This window comes from Cibotium barometz, chromosome 52, assembly GCF_041138505.1.
Source record: "Cibotium barometz isolate CiBa-2024 chromosome 52, ASM4113850v1, whole genome shotgun sequence".
NCBI classification, from domain to species: Eukaryota; Viridiplantae; Streptophyta; class Polypodiopsida; order Cyatheales; family Cibotiaceae; genus Cibotium; species Cibotium barometz.
Window position 1 is genome coordinate 11698634 of NC_141097.1, and position 25102 is coordinate 11723735.

Sequence of the window (25102 nt, forward strand, 5' to 3'; positions counted from 1 at the left end):
TAATAACACAATGAAACCAATCCCATGATCAAAAGGCTCATTTAGAGGCCATGGAAGAGGTGGACAACCACGTACAATGAGAAATCAGAGTTGTTCATTCACAACTACAACTACCGAACATGAAAATGCATTGGGTGATTACAACAATTGTTAGTGTATGGATTCAGACATGATGCATCATGAAGAATGGCTTAGCACACTTGATACAACTTCAAATGGTTCCCACGTATGCATGTGTATGTACGGGAGATGACAGCAACAAACAACATGGAATTTAGGGGCTTGCCAAGGTGCCATTACAGAAGTGTTGGAGATTGTGCATACAGGAGAAGCTCAAATTTACAACATATAGCTGTTCAAGGTATTTCATCACATTCGGATATGATTATAACCGTGAGGTTTGGGTATACTTCTTAAAACAAAAAACAAATGCTTTTATCACATTCAAGGGATTCAATGCAATGGTAGAGAACGAATCAGATGCAAGTGTATCAAAACCCTCTGATTTGATGGCAGTGGTGTCTACATCTTAAATGAGTTTTTGAGAATCATTGTTGGCATCATGGCATAAAGAGGCAATTCCTCGCACACTTCAAGCACCTACTGCTAGAATTCTAGCAAAAAAAAAGCATATAACATTTTCTATCTCATAATAGTTTTGGAGAAAAGAACTTTAATATGTGACAATGCATGCATGCATGACGATCCCATTTGAGACCATCATGAAGACTTCCAAATAGAAAACTCTCAAAAAATGTGCATGCAAAATGATCAAGTGATCAAGGTCTTGGGAGAAAAAAATCCTGTGTTACCTACAACTTTCATATGACAGATTAACCTTGCAGGAGCCAATAATGTTGTGACTACAAAATAGGATGATGTGCATTTCAAATGCCCTAAACGAACACTATCCAACCAAGCATTGGTTTCATGTTGCCTTGACAATGCTTCATGAAAAATCCAAGCCAATATAACACACATGGAATAAGCTTTCATTGAGTAATTGTTGGCTAGCTTGAAGTGGGCATATAAAGTTACATGAAAGGATACAATACAAGCTTTTTACTTTGTAGATGTAGACAAATTGAAAAGTTTGTTGTGCTTTGGTGCATAGGTAACCGCATTAGTATTGCACTACCTTCATAGATGTTAAAGCTCGAACTCATTTCTTTTCGGTAGGGTGAAGGTGAGTTGACCACTAGAACAAGAACCAACCAATAAGGACCTTATAGGTGGTATTTAGCTACTAGAGAACAAAGATAATGGAGCATGTATAACCAAAGTTTCTATTTTCTTTGAAAGGCACATTTCCATCTACAATAAACTGGTTTTTTATTTCAATAATACGATTTGACAATTTGGGGTCTATTACATGAATTACAATTTCAGCAAAAGTTTTTTTTAATGCTGAGAATTAAATAGATATCATGTTACAATCTCAAACTAGGATGCATGTAACTTGGGTAGAATAATCTGGTTACCACAGAGCAAGCAAGCATCTAACACAAGTATCTTGAATTTAAGGTGATAGACAAGCTCATAAGAAAAGGAAGAAAGTTGGTAAAAGAAGCCTTGGGAACTTGCTTGTTCAAGGATGCAGGTGCCAAAATACAATCTACATGTCACTAGCACTCATGCATGTGGGGAGAGAGAGAGAGAGAGAGAGAGAGAGAGAGAGAGAGAGTGTGATATTAACACCTCCAAAAGACAAAGGGTATGTGAGACCAAAAGGTGATACAAAACCGCCATGAAAATACTAAGTCAAGGAAAAAAAAGAACCAAAAGAAAAAAAACAACTGCTGCAAATGCCTAGGGTAAAAGCACATGGCAATGTGTGAGAGGGAGCCTCCCAACAATCAACTGATGGTGATGCAATCCTCGACCCGTACAAATCTAATGGCTGAAAGGATATCTAGCCTCTATGATGGGAGTCTGCATGGCGTCGGAGAACATCCTAGATCTACACTTGGCAAAGGGAGGATCGTGATGCTTGAGGCCAAGGATGTGTCGCCCACAGTATAGATTGAGCCTTCACTAGTAATCTCACTGGGTGCATGGGACCAACAGTTTGTGTATGCCTGGTGGTCTATGAGGTATGGGGGTGTATGTCAACAAAGTTAAGTCCAAGGTATTGTGGTCCTTATACAATACTTCAAAAAATTGGAAGTGTAGCTTACAAGGTAGCTTTACCTAAAGGTTCCAGAGCACATCATGTCTTTCATGCTAGTAGAAACAATGGCAGCATCATTGGAAAAGAAGCAATGTGGATATAACCACCTATTCTTCCACATGAGCCTGAAAAGATTCTCAAATGTCAAGAAAAGAAAACTGGACATATCGTGTTTAAAGAATGTTTACTAAAGTGGAAAGATAGACCAAAAGAAGGATCAACTTGGAAAAGAGTGGCTATACTGAAGAAAAGGTTTCCTGAGTTTGTTTTCGAGGACAAAAACTTTTCTTTCACGCGGGAAGAAATATTATGAGACTGACAGGAAACACTAAAAGATAAGACTAAGAAAGATTACTTATATGTAAAAGGTTTGCATATAAATAAGGTTCGGGGGATTTCAAGTAAGAAATATCTAAGCAATGGTTAATAGGCATTAAAGTTAAAGTAAAATGGGAAGTAAATGGTGCACAATGGAAGCCCAAGGGACACATAAGAGAGCATCCCCTTCTAGGGATAGCTGAAGAGACATTTGGCTAATGAAAAGACATTGTTAGCCAATGAAAGGTCAAGGGGTTGAAGTTGGAAGATCGTGCACCACTTAGGCCTATATAACCACGAGTTTAGGGTCCATTTGGAATGTGGTTGGGTAGAGAATCAAAGTACTAGTCTTACAAGTCCTCAAACTTATAATGCAAGGAGATGAGTCATGTTGAGTCTGTCTCTAGGAGTGCTATCTCAATACTGCCTCTTTACGGTGTCAAACCCATTAAGAACATACCTAAGCATCTTTAACCTCACTTGTGAGACGGGAGAAAAACTGTCTCGAAAGAGACAATGGAACCTCCCTCAAATCTTGTAGTAGGCCGACAGCTGAACGTGTAATACTTCTCATCATCCACCCCTCCTATAGTGCATACAGGACTGCGCCAAACTCTACTAGCACAATAGCATGTGGCACCAATTCTTTGCTCCTAATGAAACGTGATAGCTTCATTACCTGCAGTCTCTCTATGCTCTTCCAAGAGTCCGCACCAATGTTGAAGTACACACCAAAATATCTTGTTGTATGTGACCTTAGGAATATTGGATATATGGTTCTATGGTTTAAAGCCTTCTCTAGCACAAGGTTTTGGGTATGTCCACACCTCCAAGACAACTGTACATTGATGGGAAAGAAACTTTTGGTTGCACTCCATTTTAAGCATACTCTTTTTTAGCCATCGGATTATGTGGAGGTGATTAACTCTTAATCACTTTCTTAACCATTTTTGTACCAAGCCTATTTATAGAGTACCATCTAATGCACATTTACAAGTCTTCTCCCACTCTCTATATTACTATTATGTTGAGCTCTTGCTTAATCTTCTGTGCTTAACCCTAATCACTTCACATCTTCATTTACCATGATTAATCCATGTGATTAACAACTTGATTAAGCCACCATGGATTCTAACATGGTATCAAAGCCAAAATCTTCAATGTTTATGCTTACTTAATCTCTTCTTATCATATACACTAATTATAATTAATGACTAATTACTTTTTATTATCTTTTATAGCTTTTGCTTGATTGCTCTCTCCACACACCACCATTAGCCAAGCCACCTCTTGGGGCTTCCTCCCATCTCAAAGGCGCATCAGCTTGTAGCCTCAAAGGCACAAAAATGCAACAATACAAGTGGCACTCTCCAAAAACTAAAAGATCACCCTGCTCATAAAGTTTTTTGCTTCATATAAATTCAGATGAGTCTCTTTCAACTATCTTAACTACAGAAGAGTATCTCAACTCAGCTTGCAGGTATCAAAAAACACATCGAGGAAGATGTCATTTTAGTAGTTCTTCTGAAGAGTCTCCCTCGGGAAGAGTATAGCAACATTGTTACTACTCTTACCAACTTGCCAACGCCTACACTCATAGATGTTGAAGCATCTTTACTAGAAGAGTTTAACAAAGTCAAGCAAAGGTAAGAAAACTCCGAACTTCAACAAAGGAGGCTTTAAGTAGTTTGGTTGAAAAGCTCTCTTCAAAGGTTCATATCTAAAAAATGATTTTTCTAAGACGTCTTGCAACTTATGTGGAAAACCAAGACAAGAAGAGGATTGTTTCTTCAGCAACAAAGCACAAAAAGCACCTCTTGCAGGTGAGGATAACTCAACTAGAGAAGATGCAGAGGAGAAAGAAGCAAAGATCTCAAAAGAGGTCAATTTTGTTCAAGATGACTAGGCTTTCTAGACAAGGTAGAGCCTAGCCCTACCTGTTGGTCACCCCTTTATCCTAAGTGAATTGTAATCATGACTAGAAGTCTAGCATCCGTCATCATAATTGGCTTTGTAAACCACCATGAGTAAGACCTACGGACACTTGGATGGTCATCATAACCAGCATTGTAAACAATAACTAGAGCTAGCATTGACATCATAGTAGCCATGGATATTTTGTTGAGGGAGGGTGTTGAAATACATACAAAAATATCTTATATGTGACTTTGGGAATATTGGACATATGGTTCTATGGTATAAAGCCTTCTCTAGCACAAGGTTTTGGGCATGTCCACACTTCCACAACAGCCATAGATCGATGTGAAGGGAACATTTGGTTGCACTCCATTTTAGACAATGGGTGCTCTTTTTTAGCTACTTTTGGATTAGGTGGATGTGATTAACTCTTTATTACTTTCTTGATCGTTTTTGTACCAAGCCTATTTATAGGCTGCCATCTAATGCATGTTTACAAGTCTTCTCCCACTCTCTACATTGCTATTATGTTGAGCCCTTGCTTAATCTTGTGCTTAACCCTAATCACTTCACATCTTCATTCACCATGATTAATCCTTGTGATTAGCAACTTGCTTAAGCAACCATGGATTCTAACAACCAAGACATTACCAAGTGTACCAGAGTGTCAAAGAGCTAACGCTTGATGCGGGGCTCCTGGATGAACGCATTGTCTCTCCAGGCTTGCTAGGGATCTCGCCAATCGGGCCTCAGCGGCCTCTGTCATGCAAAAGCGTGTCCCATAAATGTCTCCTCGTGTGGTACAAATGCGGCTTAACAATCTCCACCTGGGCTCGTCTACAAGGGAAGGATAGCCAGTGATGTGACCTCACGTGATGTATTGAAGACCATGACCTTGGTTTTGTAGAGATTGCCCTTGAGATGTCTCATCACAAAACCTCTCAAGTGCCTCTAGAAGTCTCTGTAACCCCTCGGCTGAATTTGATATCAGGACTGTGTCTGCATATAGCAAGATGGGCAGTACCATGTAAGCCAATAGTCTCTTATCTGCCATGTGGAAGCTGGGGGAAAGAGAGAGAGTTACACTAAATGTCTTGAGAAGACCCAATGGATCTACGAGACCAAAAGTGGGCCAAGAGTTCCATGTGGTACTGGGCCATGGAAAACTCCTACAAAGAGATAGAGTAGTTGTACCTCCATCTCATCAGTAGCAGCAGCAGCAGCAGCAGCAGCAGCAGCAGCAGCAGCAGCAGCAGTATGGTGAGCATGTGAAAGAACAACTCGATTTGCATCACTGAAGGAAAAGATGAGTGCATTTCCATCAAATGTATTCAAATTCTCATCAACTGCTTGCTCATAAAGACAAAGAAAAGACTCTTAAATGATTACAATCAATGTATTAGCTCTGTATACAAGACATGTTGAATGCCACAACTATGTTGAAATGTGACCTTTAGAGCAAGAGGGATGAGCCCTTGAATGTAGTTCCTGGTCTCTTCACAGAGGGCATTGGATGGGAATTCCTCCTATAACCTCAGAAATGGTAGAAATGTGGACTCAAGAGGGTCAAAGACTTCTGACGCTTAGACGTTGAGGCATACCAGACAAGTGTAACATATATGCTCTGCGTTGAACTGAAACATGTCTTTGGGCAGATGGACCCTTGCCCAAGTGGCTATTGTAGCACATACCCAGCTAGGCACAAATTTGAACACCCGACCCTAATGTAATTAGTTTCTCTCTCCCAAAAGAAAGCTTTGCAGGATAGATGGTATCTTAGTATTTAGGCCACTGACCATCAGCGTTAGAGACACTTGATTTTCCCCTAATTTTATCCCATTGAACATTCTAAGCCATCCAAAGCTTTAACACTCGATCTTTCCCTCCCGATGCTACCTTCTGACCATCTGGACTCCAATCAACTGAAAAAACCTGGATAGATTTGCCAAGTCATAGATGCAAACACTCGCTACAAGCAAAAGCTAAAGCAGAAATAAGCGAGTCCTCAAAAGCCAGAAATTGCACTGCTACTAAACAACCACATACCTCGTCAGCATGACCAGGAAGGTCTTCACGAAGCTTTCGTGTTCGCATGTCCCAGATCTGAGGTGGGGAAAAAAAACAGGGCATTCAGTGGGGTGACACACAGAGCCAATAGTTTTACTGAGCAACACCGACCCTATCCATCTGAAAATTAGCCCTACAAGCCTCAAGAGTGAAACATAGCATGGTGAAATCCACTGCAGCAGTTGAAAGAGCTCATTTGGAAGCTACATTGTACAGATTTGTGCTTTCACAAAGTTAACCTACACAAATAACTTGCCTTGAGAGTTGAGTCCTTGCTCCCACTAAGCAACAGTCTACTATCTGCAGACCAACTGGCATAACACACAGCCTTGAATTAGTTACTGGTATGACACAGGAGAATCGTGGTCTTTTGTGAGACTCTCTCTCTCTCTCTCTCTCTCTCTCTCTCTCTCTCTCTCTCTTTGGATAGTGATGTGTATGATGCTTACCTTTGTTGCTGGAGTTTTCCTCCCAGATGTTATCCATTAGGAGCTCCTAGTCCCGTACTTTTCCTCATAGTTGTTTCAGTTTCAGTTAGTTGTTTAGTTGTTTTTAGCTTTTCTTACATAGACATTGTATCAGATCCACCAATTGTTGTAACCTTTTTGGTCTCATAGGTCATTTTGGCCTTCTGAAGACGTTAATATATCATTTCATTTCATTTCATTTCTCGGTCCAGGCGCCCCAAGATGAGAGGCCCATCTCGACACCGGCGGAGATTACAACAGAGGATCAAGACCATACTAGCACGGCATGGGAGACGTCCAGTCAGAGTACTCACCATGGAGCACATTGAGGATATCCGCCATCGACCGATGAGAGACATCTTGGATAGTGATGTATATGATGCTTACCTTTGTTGCTGGAGTTTTCCTCCCATATGTTATCCATTAGGAGCTCCTAGTACCTTACTTTTCCTCATAGTTGTTTCAGTTTTAGTTAGTTGTTTAGTTGTTTTTAGCTTTTCTTACACAGACATTGTATCAGATCCACCAATTGTTGTAACCTTTTTGGTCTCATAGGTTATTTTGGCCATCTGAAGACGTTAATATATCATTTCATTTCTCTCTCCTTGTTTTGTTTTTCTTTCCATGATGAGACATAACATGGATAGCATTGTATCACTTTGGTCTCATAGACCCATCGGGTCTTTAGGAGACGATTAATATAACTTTCTTTCTCTCCAGCCTCCTAGGTCTTTCATTTTTCCTTCTTTGTTTGTTCATTCTCTCGGTCCTTAACTAATGCATGGACTTGTATTAGCTAATGGACCCTCAGTCCCTAACTAATGTACTGGCTCCATTGGTCCCAAAGGTCAAATTTTTGGTCTCCAATGAGCATTAAAATCATTACCATCGGCTCTCTCTAAGAAAAATATGACTTGTTTGTTAACACAAATAGCAAGGATCTTCACAAAACAAAAGTAGGCACAACTTGCAAGTGAAAAATAGATGGAAACAAATGTTGCAAATCAATGATTACAACTAATGGCAATTCCCACCCGTGTGCTTTGGTTCATGGGAGCTTCCATGGCATGCTAGGACCAAGAAATTTGTATTCACCTACATCGACCACCCTACGTCGAGTCCACCTCGACCCAACTGACCACATCATCCGACTTGTTTAATGTAAGACCAATTATAAAGTTGGTCTTGGCAAAGGTTTGGAGCTCATCTGGTCCTCTGGGTGCCCTTTTGGGCCCCACAACCCAAGGACTGTCTCAAGAAAACCTCTCTGCCCTTTAAGTGCAGTCAATATGGGATTAGCAAACTCCACTTGCATGTAGTCTATTTGGTTGGATGCCAAACATCTTCACCATCTGGCCACACTTGGCTACCATCCATTGTCTAAACCGAGGTGTGCCACATATCTGTGCTACTCAAACACAAAGTCCTCATAAACGGGGCCTTACGAAATAAAGCTAGCCGCCAGTACCCACGCAGTGACAACAGAGATCAGTTTATGCGTATCTCAGCGGATGGATCCATACAGAGACTTGGATACATGGATGTGTACATGCCTCACAGTGCCCGAGTGGCGATTGGCCAGCTCAGAGTGTCATCACACCAGCTTGAGATCGAGGCAAGTAGGGCAACACGGATCCCCAGAGCAGAGAGGATATGCAGACTATGCCAAGAGGAGGTTGAGAGTGAGGAACATTATGTATGCAGATGCACAGCATATAGTGTCATTAGAGAGAGATACACCACCATCTTCAGTGGACATCCCTCACTCCGCCAGATCATGGAGTCCGCAGACCAGCGCAGATTTGGCCAGTTCTTGTTAGAGACACAACGCCACGGAGAGACACTGATACGGACTCATACCACAGGGAGAGGTGGGTGACAGCTCTAACTAATTGATTTCTTCTAGAGATCTATCCCAGTGCCTACCCTAACACAGGAGGGGGTTACACTTCAGCGCGCTGCGGACCTCCGAGCCAGGTGGAGACCGAAAGCACTAGGCTACCAGACTCCCAGACTACATCAGAGGGAGATCACAGAGATACGGGCTCGACATCAGCACCATATCCAGGAGCGGCTAGCTCACTTACACTCACACCCGGAGATCATGCTCCGAGGTATTTTTGCCTCGCCATCGCCTATGTATCACATATTATACCCCCATTATGATACTGGTTGGAGCTAGACAAATCTGCATTGCATTCTTGTATACCCTACGCATATAGGTTCCATACTGAGCCTCTAGCAGTAGTGCTCCATCCATCACACTCCCCCATTAGCTCAGTACTTTCATACTTTATTTCATGTTCATTTTGTCCTTTTTTTTCTGGACATCCAGAAGACATTGACAGTTGTACATTGATTTGTCTCATAGGTCGAGTTCGGCCTCTAGTAGACGTTAATACAGCTTTCTTTCTTTCTTTCTTTCTTTCTCTCTCTCTCTCTCTCTCTGTCTACTACACTGGCAGGCATATTGATCCCCCTGCTACTTTATGCAGATGACATCCTTCTCCTTTCAGATTCAGCCGAGGGGCTTCAAAGACACTTGGATGCCTTACAGGACTTCTGCACTCAGCGGGACCTCACTCCTAACCTTGGTGAAACCAAGGTAATGGTCTTCAATACTTCTTGCCCCTTCACATCGAGATTGAGCTTCACATACAAAGGGGATCTTGTGGAAATTGTCGCATCCTATGTCTACTTTGGTGTCACTTTCAATGGCCCATGCTTCACCATGCTTCCCGTAGCACATGCCAAAGTGACACGGAGATATGCAACCTTGAGCTTACTTGAGAAACAGTGCTTCCACACACGTTTCCAGGAGCCCTAGACAAAGGGTTGGCTTTTTGAAACCCTCGTCACACCAGCTTTGCTGAATGGAGCAGCCTTCTGGGGGTGAGATTTATCGATGAGGATTGGAAGCGAGTTGAGAAGCCCCAGGTCATGATGTTCTCCCGTATGATCCGCAACAAACCATTAGTCCCCTACCAAATTATCCTGTTAGAGTTTGTTGTAGCCCCGATGGTAGTGGATACACTCTTCCAGACAGTCACATACTTCCATCGCATCAGTCACATGGATACCCATGGGTACCCGAGGCTTGCCTTGGAGTCCTCGAGACACGCAAGGGCCACCCTGGAGTATGGTATGGGGTAGTGTCCACTTGGTTCTAAGGATATGGGCTCCGCATGGACCGCTTCCCACCCCTTCAGTACAGTTTGGACTCACCTTTTCTCAAGCCGTCTCATAAGGACACCAACCACGTTATCCAGTTAGATCTTCTCAGCCTCTACACCCACTGCACATGGATCACACCTTCGGGGCTCCCACCGAAGATGCACTTCTACAGAGATCACTTCCTCATGGTCACTAAGGATGGATTCATCCAACAACCGGGCTAACTGAGTGTTCACATGTCCCATGCCAGACAGGGATTTCATCCATAGTCACACGAAACGGGCGAAACAGCGCCCTGAAACATGGAAACGTTGTTTCCCCGATTAGCCTGCATGGAAATGGGCGGAATGGGGGCAAAAACAGGTCAATGCCCTCATGGCGAAAAAAAACGCCCATAAGCCCTTCGCTGCCCACGTGGCATTAAAAAAAACAAAAAACGTAACGTTCAAAAAAACGTTGGCTCGCCCATCCCGTTGAGAAAAGGCCGCGTTGCAGCCCTTCGCTTCATGCCTGTTGCTCGCTTCCTGCCCGTTGCAAAGCTCATTGCCTCAACGGCTACGTTCATGGTTCACCACACCATATAAGCCTGTAGTACAATGTTTGTTTTGTACAAGTGTACTTACTTGTACACAAGTTCCCACAGCTGAGATTCAAATCCCAAAGCTCAAGCTATTACGTCTCTCCCCCCTTTCTCTCTCTCCCTCCCTCCCTCTGTTTCCGTGCGGAGCAAGGCCAAAGTAGGAGCAAGGAAATCGCATTCACTTGCTTGGTCCTCCACTTTTAATCAGTAAGTGTTTTTTTTAAATGTCCATTGACTTTTTTTTTAAAATAAAGCAACGCAAGATCTTAATTAAATTGCACATTTTTTTAAATATAACAAGTCCTTTTTCAATTAATCCATCTCTTCTTCTTATTGTGTTGCATTGAATAGTTTTCAATTAAATGGCATTCTATGAGCGGCGATGTGGTTGTCGATCATGCATGGCTGAGCGACAATACATCGAGACAACTCATTGTCAATGCCCTTTCCCTCTTCGAGAGAGCCTGACATTACAAGAGGCAATCTCTAAGAGGGCTCGACGATGTCACTACCCTCCCCTATGGTTTTGAGCACCTGTTGTGGCCCTAGTTCATGCTAAGACACTTGCCAGTCATGAAGATCAGGACACTAAACCCATGTAGAAAGTCGCCTATTGTAACTTGTATTGCCAAAAACTATTGATAATGTTGAATGAATAGAATTGATTTTTCTCCAAACTCTATCCGCTCTATTGTGTACTTTCTTTTATTCAGAAACTGTCCTTATTGTCCATTGCAATGACCCATGTCCCTCATTCCTTCTTTGCTGTCTTTGCATCCATGGCCTCCATGGATCAGTCTCATTACACCTCAAAGAAGTCCAAATCTATGGAGTGGTGTTGGTGGGATGAGGTACTAGCGGAGGGTGCCTACAAAACAAGAGGCAGGAAAAAGTGGACATGCAAATATTGTCTCCTTACGAAGTCAAGTAGTGCAACTTGTATTCGAGCACACCTACTTCATCAACATGGACAGGACATTGCGTTCTGTACTAACATCACTAGTGAAGCACGAGAGAAGCTTCGTCGAAAAGACGAAGTGATGCGGCCATCTTCATCAACTCGGAGAGCAGGAGTGGAAGTAGATCCTTCCACATATGTGGACACTTCAGGACAAACCTCTGGAACCACTAGGTCTTCATTTGGTGAAATGCCATCATTTTTTGGACCCACTGCAAGTTCATTTGGAGCACCACCACCAACACTGGGCACGAGGAGTGTTGTTCGCTTGAGGCAGAGTACACTTCAGAGTAGTGGGACCCAAAGAAGGAGAAGGTGGATGGTAGTGTTGCGTACTTCTTCTACCATGATGCCATTGCCTTTCAGGCTGCTCGTAGCTTCTACTTCAAGGACATGGTGCGCAAGATTACAGAGTATGGATCCACCTACACTCCTTCATCATCAGAGGCATTGAGAACCACCTTACTAGCGAAGGAGAAGGACACAGTTGGTGCAGCTACAGAGATTGTTAGGCCCTCTTGGGACAGGAATGGCATCACACTTATTGCAGATGGCTGGAGCAACACTCGGTCCATATCCATTCATGGTGTCATTGCCTATTACAGAGGGCAATCTTACCTTATCTCATCACATGATGCGTCCGAGACAAGGAAGAGTGCAGAAGCATTTTTCCAAGAGTGGTCAGCAATCGTACAACCAGTGGGTGAAGAGAAGGTGATCCAGTTTGTAGCTGATCGAGAGAATGCGAACAAGGCAACCGGCAAATTGTTGTGTGAGAGGTTTCCTCATATCACATTTTCTGTATGCATGGCGCACTGCCTCAACAATCTTCTCAAGGACATCGGGAAGTTGGACTGGATTGCTCCCATCATAGAGCAAGCCACCTAGATTGTATCCTTCATTTACAAGCGCACTTTCTTGTTGGCTGAGTTCGGGAAGAAGTCTTCTAGAGATTTGCGAAAGTATTCACTCTTAACAAGTGTTCTAGTGCCTTAAAGCAGTTGATGGTGAGTGATGAGTATGAGAGGCATGCTTTGTCTGGAATTGTTGTAGGGAAGGCATGTGCGTCAAATATTGGGAACCCTCTTTGGTGGGAGCAGGTGAGACGCATCATAGCTTTGGGAAAGCCAATCATCCACTTGTTGAGGATGACAGATTCACTTCAGCCATGCATTGGAAAAATTTAGGAGGGGATGGACAAGATGGTGGAAAAGTTGGAGCACATCGAGCAAGATGAACAGAAATACCAGGTTTTAAGGAAGCTATGCCAGGATAGATGGGATATGTACCATTCACCTATGCATGCAGCATGTTACTACCTTAGAGTGGAGACAGGTAGAGTTATTACATAAGAGATTTGGCCGACTCTCTAGGATCATTGATTCCCGGACCAACGTCCACAAACACAAGGACACTTTCTTGACAGAGCTTCAGCTCCAACCACCCTAAACCCTCCCTCGCCAGCCAACCATCACTAGCTTCTTCCAAACCCAGGAGGAGGACACCCATACACTAGATCTTGAGGACCCACCTCGGGCTGCTCCGGACCTACTAGCCTACATGTTCAATAGAGCCCTTTGTCAAGGATTTCCACCATCTTGGTCCGTTAACACCATCACCCCAATCCTAAAAGCCGGAGATCCACTTGATCCTAATAATTACAGGACGATCATGATTGGCCACACCTTGGCCAAACTCTACGGATTAGTGCTAGAGGTGGAGCTCATTCCAAGACTTTTCTCCCCCTCTTTTCACCGCTCGGGTGATATCGGACTGCTTGTGCTTCATACAATCTCTCATGAAGAATACAGCCAATGTCAGACACTCCTTACATTAATCAGCACTGAGCCCAACAGTGAGATGAAGAGGAGACACAGGCACCAAAGATTGCAGCCACCGGCAATTTTCATCCTTACATCCAACAGCTAGTTGCTCCCTTAGACAGCAACATACAGAACACATCAAAGAGCAGAAGAGGCCACTCTCCATGCAATGCCACACCCCGATAAAACCCCTCCAAAAAGACACAGGACCATTTTTTATCTTATGGCAATTCATGTGTTTGAATCACCCTACTGTCTGTCACGGACTGAGGTCTTGAGATAGACCTGCAACCCTATCGAGCTTTGGCACAACATGCCTTCATTATCCATCAGTATCTTCTTAGCATACCTTAAAGTTTCCATCTATGTCATTAAAGAAGAGAACAGTAACACAAACCTTATTTGATAAACTGGACCAACATGACCGCGAAAAGTTGCAATAAATTCTCCTGTGAACCCATTCCATAGCTTTACAGATTTGTCGAATGAGGCACTTGCAATCCATCGACCATCTGGCGAGAAGTAGACATGGTTCACAAGCTGCGACAGCAAGGTCAATCTTACATTAGAAGGGAGAGGATCATTATCTGATTAGCACTAAACACCTCTAGCAAATCATGTCTCTGTTCGAAGAACTTGATCAATACTAAGGGTAGCTTCAAGAGTGGCTTCCCTGTCTCGGGGCCAAACCATCATCGAAGGGCTGCCTCATTGGGCAGATAGGCTCATCAAGGGCTGCCCTTACCCAAATGCTATTGAGGTCCTCAGATGTGTCAGCAGAAAGAGGGAGGAGGGGTCAGCCGACTCCCTTTCTGAAGCCACCCTAAAATTACTAAAAATGTTGATGGGCAAATAGAAAAACCTGCTGGTGTCCTGTCATTCGAGCTTTCGGATGCTTGCTGGTAGCAGGCTCCCATAAAAACATCGTGAAATCATCAGATCCAGAGACAAGCCTCTCAGGAGAGTCTTTCTTGGCCGTGCTGTAACGGGCAAGAGCAGCCTAGAAAGTTTGAAGCCAACAGTCATCAACATTCAATGTCAACTGGCAACTACCACTGAAACCACTCCTAGAAAATCCATCGCCTATGGTGGTTTCTGAGACAAGCTCACCTCCTTCATTTCATCAGCTGAGCCATGTTGCTTGGGTTTATAGTCATAGGGTCCCGTTCGTAGCACATACTCCGTACTCAAAGCCAAAGTGTTTACCCAATGACCATGTCCCTGCGGTTTAGTTGCTCCATGAGCCAAGCCATATTTTAGATCCATCCAAGAAAAAAAAACGTTGTAGAATTCACTGACATATCTACTTCTTTTATTGAAAATCTTAACAACTGCTACATGTCTAATTGCTTTGCCAATATTTTAAAAGGCCTTATGAACACATCTATTATATAACAATTAAGCAGGTGCCCTATTTGCTAGCATACCACAAATTTCTGGACTGAGAAAAGGAGAGAGAGAGAGAGAGAGAGCAGGCTCATGTGTTAGTGCTTGTTACTAAAATCAACAAAAGAGGTCAAGCATATCAAAGAGAAAGTGTGGCACCTTCAACTCTCGAATGAGCTTCCCTTGAGAGGTCTCCCAAACTTTGATTGTACAGTCCTGAGAACTACAGCACAAACAAGCTTAGTAAGGCTTTGATTGAGCCGACATGGAGTTTCAAGCCAAAACAGGCATACAGAACATCATCAGATTCCCTCATTTTTAATCAAATAGCATATCCTCAACTTTGATAATCAAGATTCCTAGATATGCATTACCATTTCATCTTAGATTTAGAAAAGGGTATTTAATAAGCTGTCATCTCCCAACTGTATCAAGAAGCCCTATAGATGTGAGATCTGTGGGAAAGGCCACCACCACACAAAGACAAGCATTTGAATTGTACATGGCTTGGGCTAGGAAGCAGAACTCTTGCATAGTTGCATTCATATACAGAAACCCCCTGACCTGTACCTATGGAACATTACATATACCAGCAGCCATACAGAATCTAGAATCTTCTTTAAAAAGTTCTAAGATCTAGGTTGTCTTGGACAGCTCATACATCTCATCCATGCATCTCATTAGCTTCTTCATGCAGCCCCTGCTCCGCCTCCCCATGCACAATTCTTTCTAATACGGCATATTAATTGAAGTCAAAAACCAAAAAAAAAAAAGCACACCTATTGATAGGACCACATACCTAGAAACCCGAATTGGGTTGTGATAACCTGCATCAAATCCGAAACAATGACCACGATAGATTGTGGCTAGCGACTCTCCTCCCAACCATAGGCTCCCTTTTGGAACCACCCCCCAAAGCTTGAGGTCAAATTGCCATGAGTCACCCAAGACCCAACAAAAAGCCTTGGCGTCCCATACCACCAAACCACCTTAAGCTTTCAGCCATTATTAGCCTCTAGTTAGCTTTTTAATAACTCTAGGGCAATCCAGACTTCATCCTTGCTAGCCCCTAGCCCTTGGGCAGGTCTTATCAGCCCCTACGCCTGGCTAAGCCCTAACCCTAACCTTGGTTAGCACATCCCCTTAACCTCGGGTTATCCTAACCCCTAGTTAACACTAGCCCAAGGCCCAGTTAGGATGTAACATTATCTCCCCCTTCTATTAGATTCATGTCCTCGTGAATCCGAATAGGAGGCAAACAACTGTAAGCTTGACCTCAAATTTGTATATCCAAACATAGCATCCATGTAAGTGCCCTACTCCCTCGCCCTTACCTAAGCTAGAGTGGAACCCCTGTAGCTGATCGCTACTACTAGAATGACAAAATCCCTATGAGGTAATTTGCTAACCAATTCCATCGTAACATAAAGGTCGGAGTTGGATACAAAGAAAAAATTGAAATGTAATGAGTCCCACCAAGGAAAACCCTAGTGCCAATTCATTGTACAAGTTAGCCCCATAGTCACATAGAACGCGTTTCTGGGCTGAGAAACTCCGAAACCCCGAAACGCCAAAAACGCATTTCAAAGACGGGGATTTTTTTTCGCTTCTAAAAAAACAAATTGTCTTTTTTTTTTATTTTGTCTAAGTGTTTTTTTTTTAATGTTGGGCTCTCTCTCTCTTTCACGTGCAGCCCAAACATCCTCTCTCTCTCTCTTGCACGCAATTTGCAGTCACCTCTTCTTCTTCCTCCTCCTCTTCTTCTTCTCTCTCCCCCAAATTTCTCACGAGTCACAATTCCACAACTCCCCAATTGCCCAATTGTGACCAAGCTTTTACCATATTATAAGTGCTTAGCTAGTACTAGGTAGGCCTACAAATAATTCTACAAACTACATTTTATTGTATTTATATAGAAAAAATTACGAAACCTCTGCGTTTCTTAGCTGAAAGACTAAACGTTTTGTCCCAAAACGTCAAAAACCCCGAAACGTTTCTGGTGACTATGGTTAGCCCTCACGCCAAACTACGCGTGCCAATGCTTGCCAACAATTACTAGCTGACTCTGTGTTAAAAAGGTTGTTAAGTGTCTCCTGATCACACTTCATTTTGTGTACACACCGATACGGTCATGAAATAACTGAATCAACTCGTATATCCTTAGCAAGTTGCACCAACTTTGCACCTCACACATCCTACCACTGATCGTACAACCCCCTGATAGCGCTCTCTCAAAGCTATGCTGGTTACACCATGTGGTACATGCATCCATGTGCGAGGAAAGTCCTTTAGCACAGCTCAATATGCCATGACATAAATGTTTTATTATGAAATGTTCTTACACTTGGAATGGAGGGAAAAAGAAAAAAACATAGACAAGAGCCCCAATGCTCATGTACCAATAGTGGAGGAGTTGGAGGACTAGAGGGAAAAAACTTGGAGAAGCATGCATTCCATAGTTATAAGAAACCGACAATAGAAATGGCATTTTTTAGGGGGGGCGAAACATGGAATGGGGCATTGGCAAGTACAAGTTCGGGAGAAAAAAGCAGAGGAGAGGAGGGGAATGAAAGGAAACGAAAGAGGGAAGGAGCAAAAGAAAGAAAGATAGATATATTAACATCTTCAAAAGACCGAGAGGGTCTATGAGACCAAAAAGGTAGTAGAATGTATTTATGGTGGATACTAAACCATGGAAATGAAAATTACAAAACTAGCTACATGAGCCAAAGTATCCATGTGATGCTACATGATGATGATGTGTGGTCATAGAGTGATACCATCTTCCTCTAGAATAGAACGCAAAGCACCCATAGCATGTCCCCTCTGTGATGGCAGTGTGGATATTTCGGAGTCTACTAGTAAGTGTCCGGAGACGTGTGCACTGTGAACAGTCTTCGTCTTTGCATGAAAGACAGGGTTCTTTGCCAACTGGATGGCACTCTGACTGTCACAATGCAACAATGGAATATCCCCTGTATAACCCAAATCAACCACTAACCGAGATAGCCATAATGCCTCCTTGCAAGCCTCTGTGGCTGCAATATACTCGGCCTCTGTAGTAGATAAGGCAGTGCACTTCTGCATCCTGGATATCCATGACACAGCACCTCCTGTGAATGTAAACACATAACCGGTAGTAGACTTCCGGTTATCTGGATGACCGGCATAATCCGAATCCGTGTAACCATGCACTAATGCATCCTGTTTGCCAAAGCAAATACACATATCCTGTGTGCCCTTCAAGTATCTCATGACACCTTTCACTGCTTCCCAATGCTTCTTGCCAGGGTTGGCCATGTATCTAGTAACCACTCCCACTGCAAATGCAATGTCCGGCCTGGTAGCAACCATGGCATAAATGAGACTGCCACAAGCTGAAGCATACGGAATCTTGGCCATTTCAGCCCTGTCACTATCCGACTGTGGCCTGTCCATAGCACTGAGTTTAACATATGGAGGCAAAGGAGTACTAGTCTTCTTCCCCCCTTCCATATTGAACCTCTGCAAAACTTTGCCAATGTATTCCTTCTGAGACAAATACAACACATGCTGATTTCTATCCCGAAGTATCCGCATACCCAAAATGTGATTTGTATCACCCAAATCCTTCATATCAAAGGTCTGATGTAGCCTCTTCTTCAAGGCATCCATCTCTTTACGAGATTTCCCGGCAATCAACATATCATCAACATACAAGATGAGGATCAATAGACTGCCATCCAAAGCTTTCTTGGTGTATAAGCAGTGATCTATGTCACTCCTCCTGAAATCCTGGGATTTCATGAATGTATCAAATTTATGATACCATTCCCTTGGTGCCTGTTTGAGCCCATAAAGACTCTTTTTCAGCTTGCATACAAGCTTCTCCTTTCCATTCACTGCATAACCCTCTGGCTGTTGCATATATATCTCCTCATGGAGATCACCGTGAAGAAAAGCAGTCTTCACATCCATCTGAATCAAATCCAGATCATCATGAGCAACCAAAGCTAATACAGCTCTAAGTGTGGTCATTTTGACCACTGGAGAGAAGATCTCATCAAAGTCCACACCATATTCCTGCTTGAAGCCCTTAGCCACTAACCTGGCTTTGTATCTTGGCTTTGCATCAGGTGCAACTTTACGCCTGTAAACCCACTTGCATGGCAAAACCTTCTTGCCTGTAGGCAAATGCACCAACTTCCATGTTCCATTTTTGTGCAGAGACTCCATCTCTGACTTCATAGCACGCTCCCAAAGAGCCTTGTCTGCCCTCTGTAAAGCCTCCTTATAACAAGAGGGCTCCCCACAGTCAGTAAGCATCAAGTAGTCAACCCCTGGAACAAACCTGTCAAGGGGTTTGGAGGGTCTTGTGGACCTCCGTACCCAATGATCATCATTTGCAGGTTGCTGTCCAGCCTGCATATCACCTATTGGTGGCTCCTGTTCCATGCCATAAGGTTGAAAGATCCATAGGGATATCTTCTGCCATCTCTGGCTGTCCATTTTTGGACCATTTTCAGCACCATTTAAGGGCTGGTTTTGTTGCTGTAATGGTTGATTTACAGCCCTTGGTTGTTGTCCATGATGTCCATCATCATCAAAGATGACTCTGCCAGGCTCCTGTTGCCTTGCAAGCTCCTTATACATGCATGTTTCATCAAAAATGACATCATTGCTGCGTATAATCTTTCTATTCACTGGATCCCAAAGTCTATACCCCATTTCACTTCTGTCACCATATCCTAGGAATATGCATTTGTGAGACTTAGGATCAAGTTTGGTGTGTATTTCCCTGCGCATGTGCACGTACGCAACGCAACCAAACACTCTCAAGTGCTTGTAGGACGGAGGCTTCCCTGTCCATACTTCCTCTGGCACTTTCCCACCAAGCCTCGTTAGGTGACCTATTTATAAGATGAACGGCTGTCATAACAGCTTCAGCCCAAAAACCATGAGGTAACGCAGCATGTGACAACATAGAACGGACCTTCTCCTGAATGGTCCTGTTCATCCTCTCTGCTGTCCCATTTTGTGGAGGATCATAAGGAGCAGAGAGCTCCCTCTTGATGCCTTTAGCATCACAAAAGTCCTGAAACTGTTTGGACATATACTCTCCACCATTGTCGGAACGCAAAGCCTTCAGTGTTTTGCCAGTTTGATTCTCAACATGAGCAACAAACTTCTCAAACACTAAGAATGTATCACTCTTCAAACGAAGAGGATAAACCCACACCTTGCGTGTGGCATCATCAATAAAAGACACAAAATATTTTGCCCCTCCCAAAGAAAGCTGAGGCATCTCACATACATCTGTATGCACAAGCTCTAACTGAGCATCTTTCTGTCCAAGAGCTTTCTTGTGGGGGCACTGGAATTGCCTGCCATATATACAATGCTCACAAAACTGAAAACTTGAGAACTTCAGAGAAGGCAAGTAACCAAAACGAGACAATTGCTCCATTCCTTCGACACTCATGTGTCCCAACCGGCTATGCCACAGAGAGATTTACGGCAGCTCGGTTGCATTTACATTAGCATGGTGACAAACACCAGCATGCATGAAGTAAAGAGTGTCCACCTTAGAGCCTCTGGCAACAACCAGTGAGCCCTTACTAATCTTCCACTTTCCACTACCTAATGTGGTAACATAACCAGCATCATCAAGCTGTCCAGTAGAAAACAGGTTCTTCTTGATCTCAGGCACATGCCTGACATCATGGAGCATAAGCTGTGAGCCATCTGAAAACACAAACATCACATCACCTCTGCCAAGAATCTGGCATGCATGGTTGTCACCCAAATAAACTACTCCTTCATTGCCAGCAATATACCTGACAAACAAGTCTCTGCAACCTGTGACATGAAAGGAGGCACCTGAATCAATGACCCATGAGTGCATACCATGACCATCTCCTGCATGAAGTGAATGGGCATCAAGTGAAGACATGAATAGGACTTCATCCTCACTGTCACCTGCATGTGACACACATTGACTTCTTCAATCTTGACTCCACTTTTGCCCTTTGGCTTTGCATCTTTGGCTTCATCTTTGTCTTTGTCTTTTCCTTTGCCCTTTTCCTTTTGATCATTCTTCCATTTGTAGCATTGCTTTTTGAAATGTCCCTTCTTGCCACAAAAATCGCATTCCAAGTCCTTTTTGGAGCGGGACTTGCTCCTTCCCCGTTCTTGGCTTTTACCCCTTTGCTGGGATCTCCCACGTGCATTCATTGCATTGGACTTTCCAACAGAGTTGTTCTTCCTGTTCATCTCCTCTTGAAGGAGAGCACCCTCCACATCTGCATATGACAGCATAGCATTTGAATTGCTAGTGGCTGTCCTGAATGTGTCCCAACTCTCTGGCAAAGTGCATAAGAGAAAGGTGGCTTTGAACTCATCGTCCATTGCCAACTTTTGATTGATGACCTGACTGACAACACCATTAAACTCATTTAGATGGGCTGTCATAGACGCCTCTTCCTTCATTTGAAGACCTATGAGTTTCTTCAACCAATACACTTTGCTTGAGGCACTTTGCTGGCATACAAGTCCTGCAATCTTTGCCACATTCCCCAAGCTGTCTTCTCTTCACGTATGCTGAAAAGTAAAGAGTCTGACACAGACAACATGATGGTGGATCTTGCCAGCTCATCCATATCTTCCCATTCTTCAGCAGTAAGAGAAGCGGGCATTACACCCCTTTCTTTGATGGGCTTGTGCTGCTTCTTCTGGAGCAACACATTATAGCACTGGGTTTGCCAAATGTCATAATTATGTGAGCCTTCAAGCTTCTTGATGTGAAGCAATGAAGAGCTCTCACCTGTGGATGCCATAGCAATATGCAACCTTTGACACAGTCAATGCCTGACTCCCTGCAAGATGTGCAAACACTGCACCAAAGCACACAAAGTGCTCACAGTTGTTCTCCCAAAGTTTATCTCCCACTACGGAAGCACGAATGCAACTCTCCTCCCACTGAATGTGATAAAATCACCAAAATCTAGTTGCTGCAGATTTATGACAGCACCTTAGATGTGCTCTGTTGCCCTTCCAAAATACTGTACAACAGTACTAAGTGCTCACCAATGATGTACCAAATCTGTACCGGCAAGTACAGCAGCTGAAAATGAGCCTTTTCCGCACTCAAATCAATGTACAGCCATGCCAAAACTTGTACAAAGTTGTACCAAATCTGTACCAGCAAGTACGGTAGCAATAAATGCTCTCTTGGCTGTCCAAATGAGTGAAAATCCGACCTTGACAGTCCCCACCACTGCATACAACAGTCCCGGACAGAAATTGGGCAAAAGCCCCTTGACTGCAAGTGGATTTCTGAGGGTTCAAGGCATAAAAGTCTTCCCTGCTGCTTTGCCAAGCTCAACAAGCACAGAATCTTGAGAAGCCCCTTGATTCAAGATCAATTTCTGATCATGAATGGTACATTAATGCACATGAAGGCATCCACAGTCTTCACAATGCTTCCCCCCTGGCCACATATACATCCAAAACATAAAAGCCCCTTGATTTACTGGCACATTGAGTGCTTGACAGGCATCAACACATTGACCAAAGCATCAAATGCCAGTGCCTGCATGCAAATCAACCCAATTGGCACAAAAGCCCTTTGATTTGCACTCCAATTTCCTGCGATTTAGCCCCGAATGTGAGATTGCTCACATCATACAACATGTATGAATGCCCAATGGCACAATTACATCAAAAGCCCCAAATGTTAACACCCAATTTCCTGCCAATTGACCCGGAATGTGACCAATGTCACCCAATGTTGCCAATTGTGCTCAAATCTGAGCCATTAGGACCTGTACCTGCTCAATTGATGATAATGGACATGGAAATCCCAAAATTGAAGCAAATACCTCTGAAATTTTTGATTTCTGTTGCAGAAAAAAAAGGGGATTGTGTCGTATTTTCTGACTCGTGTGCTGATGTTGCTGCTGCTGTGCAGGTACGGATGCTGTATTCGTGCAAGTGGGCGGTACCTCACGACTTTACCCTGTAGACCTTCGACAGGGAGGAGCTGCTTGGCGACAGCATGCTCCAAGCGATGGCCACGATCTGGTCGGTGACGGCAACTAGTAACGGCAGCTGGTAGGTATAGCAGGCGCACAACACAGCACGACGAAAAGAAGGAAATGTGGCCTTTGCCACGTAAGCCTCAAAGTGGGCTGAGTGCCGCCCGTTGTGGCTGGCAGCGGTGGCTCTCCCCACACTAGTGCTGCCCGATGAGGTGGCAGATCACTGGGGCTGAGCGGGCGAGCGGCAGGATTTCACAAGCAAACACAAGCAAGTCCGTCCAGAGCAGATTTCGAAGGTGCACACAGGTCCATCCACAGTAGCTCGAAGGCGGGCAGGTCCAGGCAGTCCAGCAGGCAATTCCCTCTAGGAGAGACCTCTGATACCAGTTGAAGGGAGCTAAAGAAGCTCAGCTGAAACAGTTAGGGTTTCATGTGGGAGACACACACAGAGAAGAAGGGAGAGAGAGAGAGAGACATGTGGGGATAAGTCAACTCACAAAGTATATGAGTGTGTGACTCCCCTATCACACATGTATATTTGTTCTAGTGCACATAGTGCACTTAGTACATTAAAAGTACTAAGTGTACTATGTACTATAAAACTTATGGGCTTGTACACACTATAAGGGTGGGCATAATGCCTTTACCCCAACATCATCCGGAAGGACGAGGAGGCACAGTACCTATGGGTGTGGCTACAGAAGACTGGAGAGAGATCTATCCATATTGCAGTTTGCTATCCTATGGGTGACACTCCCCTTATGCTGAGCAGCATGGCTAGTCACCTTTCCTACCACTCTACAATGATAGCATGGAATTCTCTTGCCTGGGTGAAGTCCTCCTATTGGGAGACTTCAATGCTAAGACTGAGAGCTGGCAGGTTCCTCTACTTGATTTGGATGACCCCATCAGACTGCAAGAGCCTAACATCAATGACACGGGCCTCATGGGATCATCACACGACAAGGTGACAACATCCGGGAGATACCTCCTATAGCTCGGAGTTGCACATGGTCTTGTATTTATAACGGGTTGCCTTGCTGGCCCTCCTCAGGCACCTTAACCTGCTTTCTCCACCGAGGCGGCTCCAGCACCGTGGATTACCTACTGGGATCTCCAGTTTTGGCACGCCTCATCCCTGACATCTCCACCCCACCGCCCCCTTGTCGACACCAACCACACCTATCTCCACTTCACCCTCATCTGCACACTACCCACAACCACACCAACATCCCCCACCTCTCACTACACCCATAGCCATTTTGATCACAAGCTTGATGGTGTTACTCAGACCACATTTATCGCCACCTCCAGGATGTGGACTTTCTTGTCCCCCTTGCCACTCTCACATCCCAGCTCACCACCATCCTTCACACATCTGCCACCACCTCCTTCATATGCACACCCCACTCCATTGCCAAGTCACCTTGTGGCACCATGCCCCAGAATGGTTGGTATGACGACAAATGCCGGGCCACCCCCTCCTGTCTCAAGCATGAGATATGTGTTGGGCAAATCTCAAGGCGCTTAGCGCAACGTATTTCCCAACACATTACCGAACGCAAGAGACAAGAGTTCTATGCTCGGAAAGAGGATGAATTATATCGGCCTTACTGCAAGGACGCTTGGAGAGAACTCCATGAGCACCACCCCCCACACCCATCACATGCCCAGACACTTGGTACTCATCCACACTCTCTCTATTACATCCCCAACCAGACACCTCTACCCCCCCCCAACCCACCCCCCTACCACCTCCACTTTCTTCACACTAGGCACGGTACTCACAACCATTCGTAAACTGCGTAATGGGCGAGCACCGCGGATCATGAGGGACTCGCCGCCGAGTACATCTCACACACGGATGACACACTTGCGCCCTTACTAGCCTACATGTTCAATAGAGCCATGTGTGAGAGTTCCCACCTTCCTAACACCATCACCCCCATCCTCAAAGCCAGAGATCCACTTGACCCCAGTAACTACAGAACAATCAGGCTTTCGGAGGAGCTACTCTACCCTTGACCACATCTTCACCCTTTGATCCATGATCGAGGAGGGCAGAGCATGCCATTAGAGGATCTATTGCTGCTTTGCGGACTTCCTCAAAGCTATTGATATTGTTCCCTAGGCCCCACTACTCTAGCTCCTACAAGACATCGGGGCACCATTTGACATGATTTGGAGCATCATCGCTCTTTACGAGTCAGTCACAATACAGGTG

General features: G+C 44.1%; 1 protein-coding gene across 1 annotated transcript in view; it reads right to left on the reverse strand.

Annotated features, from left to right (window-relative positions):
* Positions 1 to 5764: 5764 nt before the first annotated feature.
* LOC147608808 (WD-40 repeat family protein / notchless protein) overlaps positions 5765 to 25102 on the reverse strand; it is a 100680-nt gene continuing 81342 nt past the window's right edge. Inside the window, exons 7-13 of the mRNA XM_086788200.1 lie at positions 15020 to 15083; positions 14585 to 14695; positions 14337 to 14474; positions 13872 to 14014; positions 6729 to 6783; positions 6452 to 6508; positions 5765 to 6337 (exon numbers count right to left, since the gene is read on the reverse strand). Coding sequence (XP_086644326.1) covers positions 6254 to 6337; positions 6452 to 6508; positions 6729 to 6783; positions 13872 to 14014; positions 14337 to 14474; positions 14585 to 14695; positions 15020 to 15083 — 652 coding nt within the window. The 3' untranslated portion in view covers positions 5765 to 6253. The remainder of the gene's footprint in view (positions 6338 to 6451; positions 6509 to 6728; positions 6784 to 13871; positions 14015 to 14336; positions 14475 to 14584; positions 14696 to 15019; positions 15084 to 25102) is intronic.